The following is an 18,526-nucleotide window of genomic DNA, read 5'->3' as shown; positions in this document are numbered from 1 at the left end:
CTAAAAATATAATTATATGACATAATAGCTTTAGTTTATCATTTCTCTCATCATCTGGCAGAAGCTTCAAACATCATACACAGAAAGATAGCTTATGAATTGAGGAATTAGTTACTGTAAAAACTCATTTGTATGCACTCTTGGAATATAATTGCATTAATATTAAAAATACCTGATTCTAAATTCATTTGTTTAACCTTAAAAGTCCTTTATATTTGTAATATATTATTACACAGATATAGGCTTATTGTGAATTTAAATTATGTAAACTTAATCACCTCATTTTACTTTGTAGGAATTACATATGCCTTAATATTTTCATTCCTCACAAATAATAAAATTATAATTAAAATACTCTTTACTAAAAATTCAAATGGAACTTTTTGGTCAGTATTTATGGCTTAATGTAATAGGAAAAAAGAAAATGAAGAAAACTGTAACCATTTTAAGCAGAAACCATTTTCTATTTTGATGTAGGTATGAAAGATAGAAGTCACTCTACCTCACAAAGCAGTAAGTCAATGATGTGGAACACCATGCAGAGGGGGAACTTGGCAGTAAAAAGGGTGAGAAACCACTGGGATGCATACATATGAGCTTCCAGGTTCAGGTCACAGAAATGGCTGTGCAGTTCTGGTAGCTGCTCCTAAAAATCAAAGTGGAAGATTTAGGAAGAAGCTTTGCCACAACTATGATTTATAACAAGCTTTCTATGATCACTTTAACTTTATTCCAGCCTTGGCTGCATTTTATGTAACTACACAAAAGTGATTATAGGAGATGGGAATTCGAGATATGACAGATCATTGAGACAAATAAAAATACATTTGTTATAAACAACTAACAAAGATCATCTCTTGCTCACTTGACTATTGTTGTTTCTTGGAAAATGCTCATTCTGACAGAGCACCTACAGGCTAATGAATATCTTGACTCCAGGGTCAAGTCACAGTATCACCATTCAGAGTTCAACTCTTAACTACCTGGGGAAAAAAATGTATATTTCTTTGGAAACCAGCTAATATCAACATCTTCTGGGGGCCATGATATTATATTGGTATATTATTTGAGCAACTGGAAAACCCCAGAGCATAACAAATATTTAAAAACCTATCTTAAACATATTAAGAGTGGCAAAGTAAAGAAATTGTGCAAAGGTATGATGTATAAAATTGCATATCTCCTAACAATGCCTTTATGTTAGCTTTATTTTTTTCCCCAACTTCAACAAGCAAATGCCTTTCAAAAGCATGGAAGACGCAGTACAAAGTATTAGCATAGCTATTCCCATAACTGAAAGACAAAGGCAAAGATATGAAAAACCTCACCTTCATTTTGTTTTCATAAACAGATCACAAAAACAAAAATAACAAACAAACAAAAAAAAACAAAACAAAAAACCCATTTCTTGCTCTAGATGCTGTCTTTGAAAAACACCCTATGTGGCTATCAGAAACTTTAAATGGGTGTCCAGCAGTCATCCAGTTAACAGAAAAAAAAGTGCTAACAGAAAAATGAGGTTGAATTTCTTCATAGTACCACAAATTTGTTCTTCACTTGTCAGGTATATTTACTTGATTCTCAAAGTTCTTAGGAATATTGACCTTTGAAAAAAAATGAACTTTTGTAAAGGAAAGGTAAAATGTAAATAATTCCAACTATTTTCTTGGTGGAATTAAATCTCTAAAAAAGAGCCTATTACTTTTAATGCCCATAGTTACCAGATTCTTCTACAGTCTTTTTCCCCCTCAGTACCCATTTGTCATTGTCCTTATGGCTAATTTTATATCCTTCCCTCCATTTCCTCTTCATTTTAAAGGTCGTCTACCCTTCTACATCCCCTTCTCCCAGTAAAGCTTGTGCTTAACCTCACTGTAAACTCTCAGTCTTCTATTCCCTGTTCTCATCTTTCAGTATCTTATTGACTTCCCTTCCCTCTTTAGAAATCTATGGATCTCTTGACAGGTCAAGTCAATGAGCTGCTACAAGCTTCTTCCACGCTCACATCCCACTAACCTTCTTCACCAACCATTTTGCCTTTCTCCAATATGGAATCAATCCATCCACGTATTTCCTTCACATTTCCCTTGGGTTCCCACCACTCCTTTTAGAGAAAGCCATATAAATATAATGAATAGGCCCATTATAAATTTAAGATTTTCAACTTCAGGTGGAACCTCAAAGCCATTCAATAATCCCTTTTGTCAGCTCTAATCATTGTGCCCTTGCTCACAGTCTTTTTTTTTTTATTATGTAACATTTGAAATATACAAAAGAACATATGCTTCTCGCACATACACATTTACAAATATATATTATGAAGTATCAAAGCAATATTGAAATTAGAAAATTATATGGAAAAAATTTAAAATATGTCCCTATATTGTAGTATTTTAGGGGTTTTTACTCCCTTTCTGTCTTTTCTAAGTGTTCTATGTAGACCCGGATAAGGTCGTGGTGCCAATTGTTCTATGTAGATCCAGATAAAGTAGTGTATGGAGAAAGCTCTTAGGTATTTCAATTTTTATTCTTTAAATATTTTCATTCTTCTACAAATGATACTTGGCAATCTCTTCATTGACTTAACTCCTAACTTCAAAGTTTATTAAAGTTGAATATTTAAAATGAGAGACTATTTTTAAAAAAGTCGGCCGGGCGCGGTGGCTCACGCCTGTAATCCCAGCTCTCTGGGAGGCCGAGGTGGGCGGATCGTTTGAGCTCAGGAGTTCGAGACCAGCCTGAGCAAGAGCGAGACCCCATCTCTACTAAAAATAGAAAGAAATTATATGGACAGCTAAAAATATATATAGAAAAAATTAGCCGGGCATGGTGGTGCATGCCTGTAGTCCCAGCTACTCGGGAGGCTGAGACAGGAGGATCGCTTGAGCCCAGGAGTTTGAGGTTGCTGTGAGCTAGGCTGATGCCACGGCACTCACTCTAGCCTGGGCAACAGAGTGAGACTCTGTCTCAAAAAAAAAAAAAAAAAAAAAGTCAAATAGCTAAATATATTATTATAGTTAGACCAATGTAGATATTAGTCAGAAGCCAAATTCATTCACATTTACATTTTCTGTAGTATTTTTTTAAACTTTTATATTAATAACTCGTGATTGCTTACCAACTCTATTAGGCTTTTTCTACAACTCAACAAATCCCTGAGTCATAAAAGCTCCTAATTTCATTTACCTGCATTAGTCTTTCCAACTGATAGAATTTGCAATGAAGATCTTCAAAGTTGTTTTTGTAGAGGTCTCGCAAACCATAGTCATACATGATTTTCACCAAAACACAGAATGCTTGTTCCTCTGGCATCTACAGGAAAATATAGACATATAAAACATGATCAAGTGGCATTTGACCAGAATGTCAGAAAAGTTCCTTCATGCTATTAGTCCTCTGCATAAACAGTTGAAGGCCTGTAGTAAATGAATGTCCTTGGGGCCAGGCTCTGGAGAGTAACATGGGTAAAATTTATGTTCAAAACTTCTAGTTTCTTCACTTGAGATGAATTGCCCTCTTTTGTTAATTTTAATCATGCTATCATTCATTCCTCAGGCCATCTTTAAAACATAGGCAATGCAGTCACGTGATTAAGAAATCAAAATAATATAAAAGGATATAAAGGTAAAAGTCTCCCTCCTTCCTATCCTTATATACAATAGTCCCTGGTTTCTGCCCACCAACCTCTTTCGCATAACCTCATAACTACTCTTAATAATTTCATTCTGCATCCTGCCAGCGTTTCTCTATGCAAATAAAATAATTACATTTCTTATTTCATTTTACCCATATCCTACATAAAAGATAACATCTATATAAATAGTTATGCATCTTGATTTTTTCCCTTAACAATATAAGTTGTAAATATTTCTACCTCACTATATAGAGAATTGCCTCTTTATTTTTTAAAAATAGCTACAAAGTATCCCATTATGTAGATGTACCATATTTCATTTAACCTTGTATCCATCAGTAGTTTCCTATTAACGGATACTTGAGATGTTCCTAATTTTTTGTCACCAACAGCGGTAATAAAAAACCCTGTATATGCATCATTTTTTTTCACATATGCAGGAAAGGGATTGGGGTTGGGGACATTCCCGAAAGAGGGATTGCTGGGCCACAGGATAAATGCATTTTTAATTTTGATAGATAGTGTAATATTGTCCTCTCAGAGTGTTCTTGATGTTGCCCCTCCTTTTTTTTTTTTTTTTTAATGAAAAAACAGTTTCAGGAAAATGAACAATAAAATCTGATATATTAACTCTTTCAGAGGTATTTTTCTTTTCTTTCTTTTTTTTTTTTTTTTTGAGACAGAGTCTCACTCTTGCCCAGGCTAGAGTGAGTGCCGTGGCGTCAGCCTAGCTCACAGCAACCTCAAACTCCTGAGCTCAAGGGATCCTCCTGCCTCAGCCTCCTGAGTAGCTGAGACTACAGGCATGCACCACCATGCCCGGCTAATTTTTTCTATATATATTTTTAGCTGTCCATATAATTTCTTTCTATTTTTAGTAGAGATGGGGTCTCGCTCTTGCGCAGGCTGGTCTTGAACTCCTGAGCTCAAACGATCCGCCCACCTCGGCCTCCCAGAGTGCTAGGATTACAGGCGTGAGCCACCGCGCCCAGCCCAGAGGTATTTTTTATCTGAACAGGAAATAAAAGTCTGAAGTCAAAGTGAGGAATATCTAAATTGTGGTATCAATAAACTGAAAGAATATGGAAAGGGACATATCCAATATTGAAGAATTATACCAAGCAAACAGAAAAAGCTGTTGCACTTACTCAATGTCCTAGGATGTAACTATTATGTAAATATTTACTTTAAATAATACTTCCTTGAAAATATGAATTTGGCTGATTGTTATATTCCATACCTTTGTTAGACTAACTTCATGCCTGAATAACTGAATCAAGTAGGGTTCTATTTGTCCACTTAGAAAAGTAATTGTTTAAGCTTTTATACAAATCAGCCACGTCAATTATCTTCTTATGAACTATGAGATACCTAAATTAGTTAAATAAAATCTCCTAAAATTAAATACACTTTACTGTTGTCATTTTGATTCTCTAAATATCTGCTTATTTCATTTTCAACTATAATTGTTTGAGGACTTTTCAAAGTTTCTGGCCTTTGACCTAAGCTGTTCAAGTCAGGAAATATTTTTCACCTTCTATTCAATTATTTAGAATAACAAGTACACTATAATCATTACTCCTTTAGCAAATGTGTCATTGATACCTCAAGTGACACTAACTGGTATAATACATGTATGTCCTAGAATACTTTTCTTACCACCAAGTTCTAAGTCTCTTTATCTTAGTCTCAGATCTCTATTCAAATGGCTATACAAAAGAACTACATGGAAGATAACTGTAGCCTGTCCTAGAGAAAATAATTCACTTAAATCTCTCTCTTTCTAAGTAAATGACAATTAGTTGAATATTTTACCATCTGGTAATCTTATAAAGGGAAAAAGCCTTTATCTCCTTGAATGTGGTAAAATCATTAAAGCAAATAAAAGGCTTAAATATCTTTTGGCATTCACACACTCAGTCACTGATCACATGAGAAACAGACACTGTCCTAGCTTTGGGGATAGAGGTAAAGGTACAGTGCCTTCCCAAAGGATGAGTAAACAGGCAACTCTACTTGAGTTTGATAAGGACACACAGGTCCTGGGGTAGGGAAAGTTAGGTGTGTGGATGAGAGGGCAGACATCACTACAGCTAGAGGGCAAAGAGAGCAATGGCTGCATAAAGATCAGGACAATGATAGGGCAAAGACAAATGGACACAAATTGCTTGTTTTAGGCACGCAGCTTAAATCATTTCTCTCCCCTACTCTACCTCACTCTCCTCACACACAGGAAATAATATATTTAATAAGAGTTCTCCAAAAACAAAACCATTTAAAAGTTTGAACTTGATCCCTAGAAAATAAAAACTTATGAATATTATAACTGACAATCCCAGCCCATAATCTTTATTTTTACAAAACACATCTATATTTGGGGGAGAGAAGTAGTCTTGGAGTTAGTATCCTCTTTGTTTAGCTTTGGCTCTATAGCCAAGTTTTAAATTTTCAGTTAGTTTATGTGCCACATGGAAAGAGCAGACTAAACCTATAAAATACCAGTCCAGCTGGGGTAAAATCAATACTATCTGTGAAGATTAAGATCACCTATAATAGGCTGTTATAGGATCTCAGATATTATCTCATCACAAAACTAAAATGAACCCCTGTGAGTACAGAAAAAGATTGCTAATAAAATGAGTGAGAAATTTATGGAAAATATGTACAATCCTGTAGAAAGTAGAAATGCAACCTTCTCTTTCCAGCTTAAAGATTAATGGGATCTATTTAGCATGTGTACTTATGCTTCCCTTGGTGTTTCTCTTTCTTCAATTAACGTATTCATTGTTAGTAGCAACAATCAGAGTAAGCATATAAAATTTAACAAAAATATCAAAGATTTTAAAAGTGAAAACAAGTATCTAAAAATGTACAAAATATGGCTAAACGGCAAGCACTGATTGACATTTACACTGCAAAGAATAAAGGTAATTCACTTAGTGAGTGGTAACAGTATTTTGCTTATGAAGGATAAGACAATATATGTTTAAGGAAGGTATTATACCTCAGTGCAGTAGCAATATCAGGAAGTAAAGGCTGAGCCTAGATTTGTAGTACAGTGTAATGTAAGATGTATGGGAAGAAAACATATTTTAAAAATTTTAAAAAATATTCACTTACTAGTGGCTATCAATGACTTCAATGATGGCAGAAAAATTTATTGACGATAATGAATTATTAGCTTTGTTGATACAAATAAACATAATACTTAGGCCGGGCGCGGTGGCTCACGCCTGTAATCCTAGCACTCTGGGAGGCCGAGGTGGGCGGATCGTTTGAGCTCAGGAGTTCGAGACCAGCCTGAGCAAGAGCGAGACCCCATCTCTACTAAAAATAGAAAGAAATTATATGGACAGCTAAAAAAATATATATAGAGAGAAAAAATTAGCCGGGCATGGTGGTGCATGCCTGTAGTCCCAGCTACTCGGGAGGCTGAGACAGGAGGATCGCTTGAGCCTAGGAGTTTGAGGTTGCTGTGAGCTAGGCTGACGCCACGGCACTCACTCTAGCCTGGGCAACAGAGTGAGACTCTGTCTCAAAAAAAAAAAAAAAAAACATAATACCAACCATTCCAAACAAGTTGAGTAATAGAAGCCCTGCTGTAGCAATAGCCATGTTTGGCCACTGTCCATAACTCAGAGAGCACTAGAAAATCAGTGCACTGGAGCTGGTAAGTAACTCCCAGCAGTGGTACAGCAGCAGTACACCCTTATATACTATTTCTATCACACAAAGGAGATGATGTAAACAGTCTAAGAGTATAGATAACAGTAAAAAGTGGTAAAATAGAGTGTTTATTACTTTTGTTTTTAACATAAGTTATTTAACCATAAGTTTATATCATTTAATTTTTAACAATGGCTGTGATTAACAACTGGTTCACAAAATTCCCGAAAATAACAACTGGCTCTCACGAGCTGGGATGGTCTGGCTCCAGCATAGCACGGATAGAGATCATAATGAAGGGCTGGGACTATACTGTAACTGCAATAAGAAATCACTGAACAGTTTTGAGCAGGGGATCTGCTTTTTATTTTTAGTAAGGTCTTAGGTGCTATATGGAAAATAGAGTACAGGGAAAGAAGGATTATAAATACAGTCGGCTCTCTGTATCCACATGTGTGGATTCAACCAAACAAGAATGAAAAATATTTGAAAAAGCAGCCCAATAAAGTAACAACAATAAAAAACAATACAAATAAAACAGTATAACAACTATTTACATAGCATTTACATTCTATTAGGTATTATAAGTAATCTAGAGATGATTTAAAGCATATGAGAGGATATGTGTAGGTTATATGCAAATGCTATAGCCACTTTATATGAGGACTCGAGTACCCTGAATTTTGGTATCTGCAAGGTCCTGGAACCAATCCACCATCAGTCCCCTATACTGAGGAACAACCAAAGGCTGGTTTACTAAAGATCAGTCACTCTTCTTTTGTATGAAAGCATAATCTACAAGAACCTTTATTCAACTATGTTCCCCTAAAAAATTTGCCCAGTAATAGATCATGAATATAGAAAAGGTGCTGCAGTGAAAACATGATTTTGGAATTAAACCAATAGATGTGAGCCCCAGATAAGCTTTTAGTTACTAGCTGGGTGACCTTGAGCAGGTAACCTCTCAATGCCTGAGATATTTTACTTCTAAAAAGTTAGCAATAAGAGTACCTGTGTCATAGGGATGCTGTAAGGATTAAATTAAATATATGTGAGAAACAACATGTGCACATTTTTGATGATCAATAAATATAAATTTCCCTTCTCTTTCCCTCCTTGAAGACAGAGACTATGTCTTACACATCAACAACTACCATATTGCTTTATACAAAGGTACTCAAAATAATAAAAAAATAAATAAATGCATGAGTAAAAATTATGTCCTTTCTATTGTTAAAATGATTTATTAGAATGTAAGTTCTTCAGAAGTAGCAAAAATGTATAGCTTTTCTTATAAATGGCAGAATTTCTTGGGTATTATAGGGAATAATCTTCCTATCCTCCTCCCTACCCTTTTTATAACTCAAAGAGTGACAAGCTGTACTTTCCAAATTCTCCTTGTAGTTAAGACCTACAAGCTCAGGGTGGATTACGGGTTGTGATATACTCTATAGCACAGCTCTGTCTTCAAATTCTTACTGATCTTTTAAGATTGATCATAAATGGTGCTTTGATATTCCCTTAAACTTGATATGTTCTTTCCTTTCTCTGAATACCAAAACCCTTTGTTTTACACATTACATTTACTGTGTGCCCTTAATCTCTGGATACTGTTTTAATTTTCTATTCCCTAATAGTCCTTAGCATAGACCCTTCAATAAATATCATGTATTAACTTTTTGTTTAAGACAACATTAGCAAAACTCTGAATATATCTGCCTTTATCAATGAAGTCATGCCATATGAGCAGGGCAAACTGTTAGTAGTTGCCAAGGTAAGAGCCAACAAAAATGTAGAAGGAAAGGATTAGTATGGAAGTTGGAAGCAAAGGGAAGCCAAATGCAACTATATTAGCACTTAATTTCTTGTAATATTATTATAAATGTTAAATATAAGAAACTTTTATATTATTTATATTTTATAATGGCTATAAAGTTTGTCCCTCAATCGGCATAAAGAAAATCAACCAAGATCTGAGATTCAATACCTGGTTGTAATATTAAACTTCACCATACTATATGCAGTTCCCCCACTATATAGTATTGTGGCATCTGCCTACTTAAAAAAAAAATTAAAATGACTATTAAACTTATGGAAATTATTAATGTTTCATTGGGGGAGATAATCTAATTCATCACTGATATGCAATTGGTCTAAAGTACAATATAAATAAATAATTGAACAATGTATCTTTACATAAAATATTAAGATGTTGGAACATGGTGGGTTTCTAATATTAAATATCCATCCTTGCTGTGTATAAGAACTTTATCATGGAATCAGTGTTATTTAATTGGGGAGAGAAGGAGACAAACATTAAAATCTTAAAATTTAAGATATCAAAATATCATCTATGGCTCTATAAAATACAAAACAAAATACCTGCCTCATATGCACAATCTGAGAATCAAGCATGATGTAATCACTGTTTAGTAACAAACGTTGATAAACCATCTGCCATCTGTGCTAATGGAGAAAACCCCTGAACGGAGACAGTCTCCAAGCCTCATTGCTTCTCTCAACAATAAACCATAAAAAAAACAGTTGTAAGCACTTTAAAAGTCCTTAAGATGCACCTGAAGTAATATATAAGATATATTTTAAGTAAAATTGTATTTTGACAATTAAAAATAATCCTCACATTTAGTACAAAACTGAATGTCCTATTCCATATGATTGTGTTTCCCATTATTTTGCAATGATCCACTTTCTTCTATGAAGGAAATTCTGAATTTTCTTCAACAAAGATGGATGCTAGTGACTATTTTGAAAATCAAAAGCTCACAAGTCTTCATGTTTTGATTATACATTAAAAAGCAAATAGAATGAAAACTTCTTATCATTTGTTTATTTTCCCTTTAAGCCAAATAGCTGCTAAGGTATATTTAAATTTAAAGTTTATTTATGAGCTATGAAACTCCTTCATTGTATAATACATTAGTTTCCTATGTGTAATAAATTTAACTTGGTGGGACCAGAGGTCAAAAGAAAATTGGCTAGGCAAATAATTATTAATTTTAGAAATAACAGTAATAGCTATCATTATTAAACATATTCATTTATGACCCCATTTGATTCTCACAAAAATCCTCTAAGGTAGGTATTATTTTACATTTTAAATATAAGACTAGTGAAGTTCAGTGAACTTAAATGATTTGCCAGTAATTATAGGTCTATTAAGTAAAGCCTGAATTTAATTTCATGACTACACTCTTTTTGTACCAGGTATGAAATAAATCAGAGTCTTCACACTTACAACATAAGGGACTCGGTACTGATAATAACGTTAGAAGGATGATAATATTATTTCTATTTTATAAATGAAGAAACTAAAGCTCAGTTTAAGAAACTTGCCCAAGGTCATGTAACTTGAAAAGTATTAAACCACAATTCAAATTCATAGTTGTGCTTTTTACTATCCTTTGAAAGAGCTTCTAAAGGACAGAGAAACGTAAGATAAAAGTAGCTAAACAGGAGGATTAAGACAGGATTTTTTTTTTAAAGGTAAAAATGTCTTAAGAATATTACAGGACACAGAGAAATGTTGGGAAATGGCTCAAAAGCACTTGATGCAAGAATTATCTCAATAGGAAAATGAATGCTTCTTTCTCTTGAACAATAAGGAAAAGTGATTTGGAAGTATAAAAGGACTTATTAAAAAACACACTAAACCTCTTGTAGTAAGCACATCATCCAACAGGAAGAAAAAGAAGGGGAATGGTTTTTTTTGTTTGTTTTTTTTTTTTTTTTTGTTAATTCAAGAGCCATAGCAAAAGATAGTCTCTCTTCAATAAAGTTATAAAACTGAAAGGATATGAATCCCAGCCAGCCAGCGGCCATTGTGCCCACTTTATGGCCTGTCCATATGACCAAGGCAATACAACTCACGAAGAACAGAGATACAAACATAGATTCTTGATGATAAAATATGAACTCTGGAATCCAACCATGTCAAAATCATTTCTGTACTAGATTTCCCAGTTACATGAGCCAATAAATTTCCTTTTTAATTTAAGCTACTTTGAGTTAGAGTTCTGTCACATGTAGCAGAAAGAGTCCCTGAATAATATAATGTCACAAATACTTTTACTTAGGCATATACACATAAAGATGTTTGGAAGCCTCTATCTTGTCACCTTGTAGTCTGTGGAATCTTTATTTTCAAGAAAACTAGTAAGTAGCTCTGCTTCTCATTTCTTACACCCACTGGCTAAATCTTATCCTAAACCTGTCTTTTTGGGGGGATATATTAAAGGATTTATAGTTTTAAAATATTTTTATTCTATCACACAATACACAGAAAAATGCATAAAAGTTAAATGTACACATTAATGAGTAATCAACTATAAAAAAAAAAAAATAATTACAAAGGACTCACGTAACCACCACCCAGGTTAAGAAAGAGAATCCTGTCAATACCCTGAAGGTCTCTTTGTGTCTCTTTTCAGTCATAACCCCAAATTTCTCCCTAGAGAAATCACTATCCTGACCTTAACAGTTATCACCTCATTGGTGTTCTTTATAGTTTTTCCATCTATGTAGCATCCTAAAAATAGAGTTTCTTTTTGCCTATTATTAAACAATATACAAAGTAGGATCATACCAAATGTAATCTTGTACTTTGCTTTTTTTTACTAAATCTTATTTTTTTTTTATTTCATCTTATTGTTATGGGGGATACAGAATTGCAGGTTACATACGTTGCCCATGTACCGCCTTTCCCCCCAAATCAGAGCTCCAGGCATGTCTGTTCCCCAGGTAGTGCGCGTTGCACCCATCATGTAGGTATATATCCCTCCCTTCCCCCCCCCTTCCCGAGTCAGCACCTTCAAGCGTGACCATTCCCCAAACAGTGCGCAATGCACTCATTGTGTAGGCATACCCCCCATCCCCTCCCTCACCCCCCACCTCAGTCTGATATCCGATTGGTGTCGTTCCCAGATGTGTATTTAGGTGATGATCAGGGAAACCAATTTTCTGGTGAGTACATGTGATGCTTGTTTTTCCATTCTTAGGATACTTCACTTAATAGAATGGGTTCCAGCTCTCTCCAGGAGAACCATAGAGATGTCGTATCTTCATTATTCCTTATAGCTGAGTAATATTCCATGGTATACATATACCACAGTTTACTAATCCAATTATGTATTGATGGGCATTTGGGTTGTTTCCACATCATTGCTATTGTGAATTGTGCTGCTATAAACATTCGGGTACATGTGTCTTTGTTGCAGAATGACCTTTTTTCCTTTGGGTATATGCCCAATAATGGGATTGCTGGGTCAAACGGCAGGTCTACTTGAATCTGTTTAAAATACTCCATAATGCTTTCCACAGGGGTTGCACTAGTTTGCAGTCCCACCAGCAGTGTATGAGTGTTCCTGTCTCTCCACACCCACGCCAACATGTGTTGTTTTGGGACTTTTTGATAAAGGCCATTCTCACTGGGGTTAAGTGATATCTCATTGTGGTTTTGATTTGCATTTCTCTGATGATTAGGGATGTTGAGCATTTTTTCATATGTTTGTTAGCCATTCTTATATCTTCTTTCGAGAAGTTTCTATTCATGTCATTTGCCCACTTTTTGATAGGGTTGCTTGATTTTTTCTTGCTGACTTTCCTGAGTTCTAAATAGATTCTTGTTATCAGTCCTTTATCTGATGTGTAGTATGCAAATATTTTTTCCCATTCTGTAGGTGGTCTGTTTATTCTCGTGACTGTTTCTTTGGCTATGCAGAAGCTTTTTAATTTAATCATGTCCCATTCATTTATTTTTGTTGCTGCTGTGTAAATCTTATTTTTATGTGATTCATTGGTATTAACCAGTGTAGTGTAAAACATTCATTTCATTTCACTAGCATTTGTACTATATGAACATACAACAACTTAGCCATTTTAATGTCCAATTACAATTCTAATATTAGACATTTTAATAGTGGACGTTTGAGTTGTTTCAATGTTTTGACTATTATAAACACTGACCCCAGGACAATTTTAATACATGTATTTTGGTGAACATGTGCATAAATTTGACTAAGGTATACACCTAGGACTGGAATTTCTGGGTATGCATACCCTTATCAGATAAACCCAAACTGATTTCTAAGGGAGTTGTGCCTAGTCATAGTTTTTTAGAAAATTCAATAGCTTTTTTTTTTTTTTTTTTTTGAAACAGAGTCTCGCTCTGTTGCCCAGGCTAGAGTACCATGGCATTAGCCTAGCTCACAGCAACCTCAAACTCCTGAGCTCAAGCAATCTTCCTGCCTCAGCCTCCTGAGTAGCACCACCATGCCTGGCTAATTTTTTCTATTTTTAATAGTTTCTGGCTAATTATTTCTATTTTTAGTAGAGACAGGGTCTCACTCTTGCTCAGGCTGGTCTCAAACTCCTGACCTCAAGCAATCCACCTACCTCGGCCTCCCAGAATGCTAGGATTACAGGTGTGAGCCACCATGCCTGGCCAAGAAAATTAAATAGTTTTAAACATTCTAGATTATTTAAACATAATCCTTTCTGCAGTGGTAAAGCTTCTACACAGGCCAATATTAGTGTGTGTGTGTGTGTGTGTGTGTGTGTGTATATGTATATATAATAATTTAACCTTAAAAATGAGCATAATTTTCTGAATGTCTAAAAAGGTACATATTCAATAAAAAAACTTAAAACCACCTGACAATAAATATAGTAGAAAAATATATCGGGTTAAAAATTATCTAAAATATTTTATATGACTTTTAAAATAAGTGATATATATGGATATAATAGGACATTATTTATCAAATCTCCAATTAAGTAAAGACTAATATTATAATGACGATATTAAGAATTATTGCATATTTAATTTCAAAGGCAGTTGAATATTATGGTTGCAAGTAATCTGTACTATAACATTTATTCTCCAACTATAAATTATTAATTTCTAATTTCATAAATGGATATAACTATATCTACTGTGATAAGCAATTAATTCTTCCATTGCTTAAACTATTACATGTTACAAAGCTATTGTCAAAGCATCTGGGAATCTCCAAGCACAAGGAGAGGCTAATTATTTCTTAAAACTACTTAGACATGGCAAAACCTAAAAATTTAAAACTTTGTTTTCAAACATGCTTTCATTTTTAGTTTTTCTCTTCTCTTAGGCAATGACTGTGAAATATAAATGACCATGGGTGAGGGAAGGACAGCATCCCAAAAAGCAGCAGCCTCTGACAATGATTAATATGGAGCTGCCAAAGGATGTCTGGCAGCAAAAAGAAGCAATAGCTTATGTAACTGATAAAAAATTAGTCAGTAAGACCCTAATAACGTATCTCCCTGGAACCTGAGATAGTGTCTTTGATGAATTGTTTAAGCCAGCCTGTATTCTTCTACCTGTTTAAACTATGGAGGCAAAAATATGGTTAAAAAAATCACAGATAACTTCCGTTATTCAAATAGTTTGATGGATAGGTTCGTCAGTTAATGGAATATGCTGATTAACAGAATTATCACATATACAGCTAATTAAGAACTAAAATAGAATATGTATTTCATTAACACTATATTGAATGTCAGTTAATTTTTCCTTAAGGATTCTGAAAGCATTTCTATATTTCAAGGTATCTTTATAAGCCATGGAAACACTGCATAATTCTATTAATATAAAAAGTATGAGAGACTGGACTGAATTTCTATCCATCTTGTGACATACTTTGGAATCTATTTTATTGAATAAGTTAACAAAGGCTGACTTGCCATGTGGCCCATGTGGTAGAGCAGATAATGTAGAAAAAAATTCTGGGTATTTGGCCTTTCTAGTTATTTGAATCTCTCTCTCTCTCTCTCTCTCTCTGGGAGTGTGGGTAGGGAGGGTGTTTCCAAATAATTGTGAATTTACTATTAAACTAAACTTCTGTTAAATCTCAGAACATATTTCTCAGAGAGATATTCTCACTGAACTTTCATCAATATATTATAATATGTTAAATAGGACTACAGGTAAAAATTGCTAAACTGTGGTATATTCAAAGATTACTTTGTTCAAAACAAAGCTTCACCACCTATGGCTTGAATATCACCTTCTCATCAAAGTGATTATAAAGGCTTCCTTTAGAGAGCTGGCTCAAAACCTTGATGAACACACCCATGTCACTGCTCATGATGGCCAGCCTCTTGAATTAGGCACCTGCTATTCTAGATACCAGCTGAATTTAGTAGCAAAACAAGGGCCCCTGAGAATCTATGATTATAAAGTACTTGATCATCAGAGAAAGTCCCAAAAAGATGGGATATGGAGATATCAAAGAAAGAAGGAAAATAAGGAGAAGATAGATGAGATTGTAAACAGATGACAATGGAACAGAGGAAGAAATCAACCTCAAAGTGAGATAAAGTGAATAATCATAATAGAACCATTGTGTATCACTATTATCATTAGAATCAGGTTATCAGAATTAGACCATGAATTTACGATAATTGCTGTGCATTTCCAGAATGCCAAACCCAAATGCAGCGGAGAGGCCCAGCAAGTTTAAAACTAAAGCATTTTCTTTGGGTTTGGAAAAACTGCTACCTCCTCCAGAAAGTTTATCCTGAAAGTTGTGGCATAGCTGGGTTCGGTAATTCTCCTCTCTATTCTCTTGCCCTATGGATCACTTTCACTTAGCACACTGTAAGTTCTTTAATGAGCATGAGTTATTTCTGTCACCACAAAAATAAAGACATATAAAAGAGAATAAAAATAGTAAGTATGTGCCTACATATCTGTGCCACATCCTGGACTATGAGGTCTTTGAGATCATAGATTATGAATGACTTGCCTTTGTAATCCTACTTCCTAGCCCACTACCTGGCAATTGATGCTCAGTAAATGTGCTGCTAAATGAAGGTATCTGATGGGAAAGAGATTATAAAAAAATAAATCACAGAAATGATAAAAGACTTCCTTGCCACAGTATATTGGTTCATAATGGTCCAGGCTCCTGAATTTTGGGCGATCACATTGAATTTTTTAACTCTAGAGGGCTCTGGTTAAAAATAACTCCAAATAAGCATTTATTCTCTTCTTGACAGAAAAATTAGTTCTATTGAGAAACTGTCCTATTCTTCAAATCAGATTTCTTACTTTATTACCTAAAGTACATGTTTAAAAAACATATACTATGTATAATCTCCATCAGGTAAAGGGGCAGTAGGAAGAAAGAACAAAGTCAGTAGACAATAAACCTGGCAGCACTGTGCTATTTCTCACATGGAAAATACTTACATGCAGCAGCAATACAGCAGCCAGAAAAGACTGCCCTTGACAGTACCCAATGTCTTCATCATACACGGAGTAGGCCTAGAGAAAAGATGAAGGGAAAGAAATATTGTAAATATTCACAGATGTTAAGTGTTACCTCACACCAGCCTGCTGCTTGTCCCTGTCCCTGGGATGTCCACCACAATTCCACTGATCTTTCAACTGGAATGTGTGTGCCGTTGTGTATGTTCTAAAGCAGTTCTAAATGTCCCTTTATCCCAGGTTGATCTTAAGAATTCTGAAATAAATAAATTCTCAGAGCACCTAAGTTAATTTTAAAAGATCCATTATGGTTTGAGGTCCGGAGTATGAGACCACAAAAGATGAGGAAGTGTAAGAAGGACTTAAGGTTGATGTGGGAGTTCAAACGCACTATAAAGGAGAAATCTGACAGCTGATGAGAGTGTAGTGCAGCTCTTCTATTTTGACAGACAAAAAAATTACCCTCTAGAAGCTGCAGAAGTTCTCAAAGACCTTCTAAACTACTCTCATATTTTCCACGTCTGCAGAGTAAAAATGGTTCCTCCTATCTCTATGACTAAGGTAAACCAGAAATATTTAGCATTGCCCTAAGCTTTCTGCAGAATGGCTAAGAGAGAGCCTCATGTCACATATATGCCTGCTATTATAGATGCTCTGGCTTTTCCACATCTTTTTTGTTGTTGTTTTTAAATCCCTGTCCTGTAATAACGCAAGCATATTCCACATCTTTAACATCATTCTAACCAGGCCAGCTATAATACAGCCAACAAGGCTCATCCATAGGAAATATAGCACTTGTTGGGAAGTAACTACCATACCATTCAATCTAACATTCACCTCTTTATCTTCAGACAATTGAGGAAATAAGGTTGCATACTTAATATATACTAAATAGTATTTCAAATATCTGGGATTATAATGTAAAAAAAAAAAGACATCCCGTATTAGTTTTGAAGAAACTGAATCAGTTAGAACAGGCGAAGTGTGCTGATTAAAGAGTAAAGAATAGGAATCAGAAAGCTTTTTCTGTAAAAGTCCAGATAGAAAATATTGTAGGCTTTAGGGGTAACTAATGGTATCAGTTGCTTTTTTTAAAAAAAAAAAATCTCTTAAAATGTAAAAACCATTCTTAGATCAAGGGCAGTACAAAAACAGGCTTCATGGGCCACAGTTCACTGACCCCTAATTTAGAATAAAAAAAAAAATTCAGGTGCTGCTACATTTATTTTTAAAAGATAAACATCTCAAAGTGTATTACTGGAATCCAGGATATGCATCCCATCCCATATATCCCATCTTTGTGCTGTGCCTCATTTAGGTGAGATTTCCATTTAATTTGCTTAATACAATGTGATTTTGTGAGTATAAATATTGTCTACGACCAGGGCAAAGTTTATCAAAAATAACCAGAAAGGCTTACCATAGAGAGCATAAGTGGGGTATCTCCCATATGACAAAGTAGTCAGAGAGCAGTGTCTAGAACTGTTTTTTTACTTAAAAAGTAAACTTTATTGATGTATGGCTTACATTTAGTGAAATCTTAATTGCACAATTCCCTGAGTTAGGGCATTTATATGACCTCACCATTACAGAATATTTCCAGCACTCCAGAATGTTCCCTCATGCCTCTTTGCAAACATTTCCACTCTTGGCAACCAGTGATCTGATTTTTATCACAATGTATTAGTTTTGTATTTTTTTTAATTTTCTATGAATGGAATCTTATAATATGTACTCTTTTGTATCTGGCTTATTTCACTCAGCATAATTTTTCTGAGATTCTTCCATGTTGTGTGTATCACTAGTTAATTCCTTTTCATGGCTGAGTAGTATTCTATCATATGAATATACTACAATTGGTTTATCCATTCTCCTGTTTCCAGTTTTTAGCTAGTGTGAATAAAGCTTGTGTGTGTGATACCACATACACATACACACATACATAAGGTTTTCTGTGGATA

General features: G+C 34.6%; 1 protein-coding gene across 1 annotated transcript in view; it reads right to left on the bottom strand.

The window, feature by feature from the left end:
- RABGAP1L (RAB GTPase activating protein 1 like) overlaps positions 1 to 18,526 on the bottom strand; it is a 654,847-nt gene that overhangs the window by 221,949 nt on the left and 414,372 nt on the right. The window contains exons 16-18 of the mRNA XM_069480240.1: positions 16,548 to 16,622; positions 3,187 to 3,312; positions 503 to 646 (exon numbers count right to left, since the gene is read on the bottom strand). Coding sequence (XP_069336341.1) covers positions 503 to 646; positions 3,187 to 3,312; positions 16,548 to 16,622 — 345 coding nt within the window. The remainder of the gene's footprint in view (positions 1 to 502; positions 647 to 3,186; positions 3,313 to 16,547; positions 16,623 to 18,526) is intronic.

The sequence above is a fragment of the Eulemur rufifrons genome, chromosome 8, assembly GCF_041146395.1.
Source record: "Eulemur rufifrons isolate Redbay chromosome 8, OSU_ERuf_1, whole genome shotgun sequence".
NCBI lineage: Eukaryota > Metazoa > Chordata > Mammalia > Primates > Lemuridae > Eulemur > Eulemur rufifrons.
This window is presented reverse-complemented; position numbering and strand designations above follow the sequence as displayed.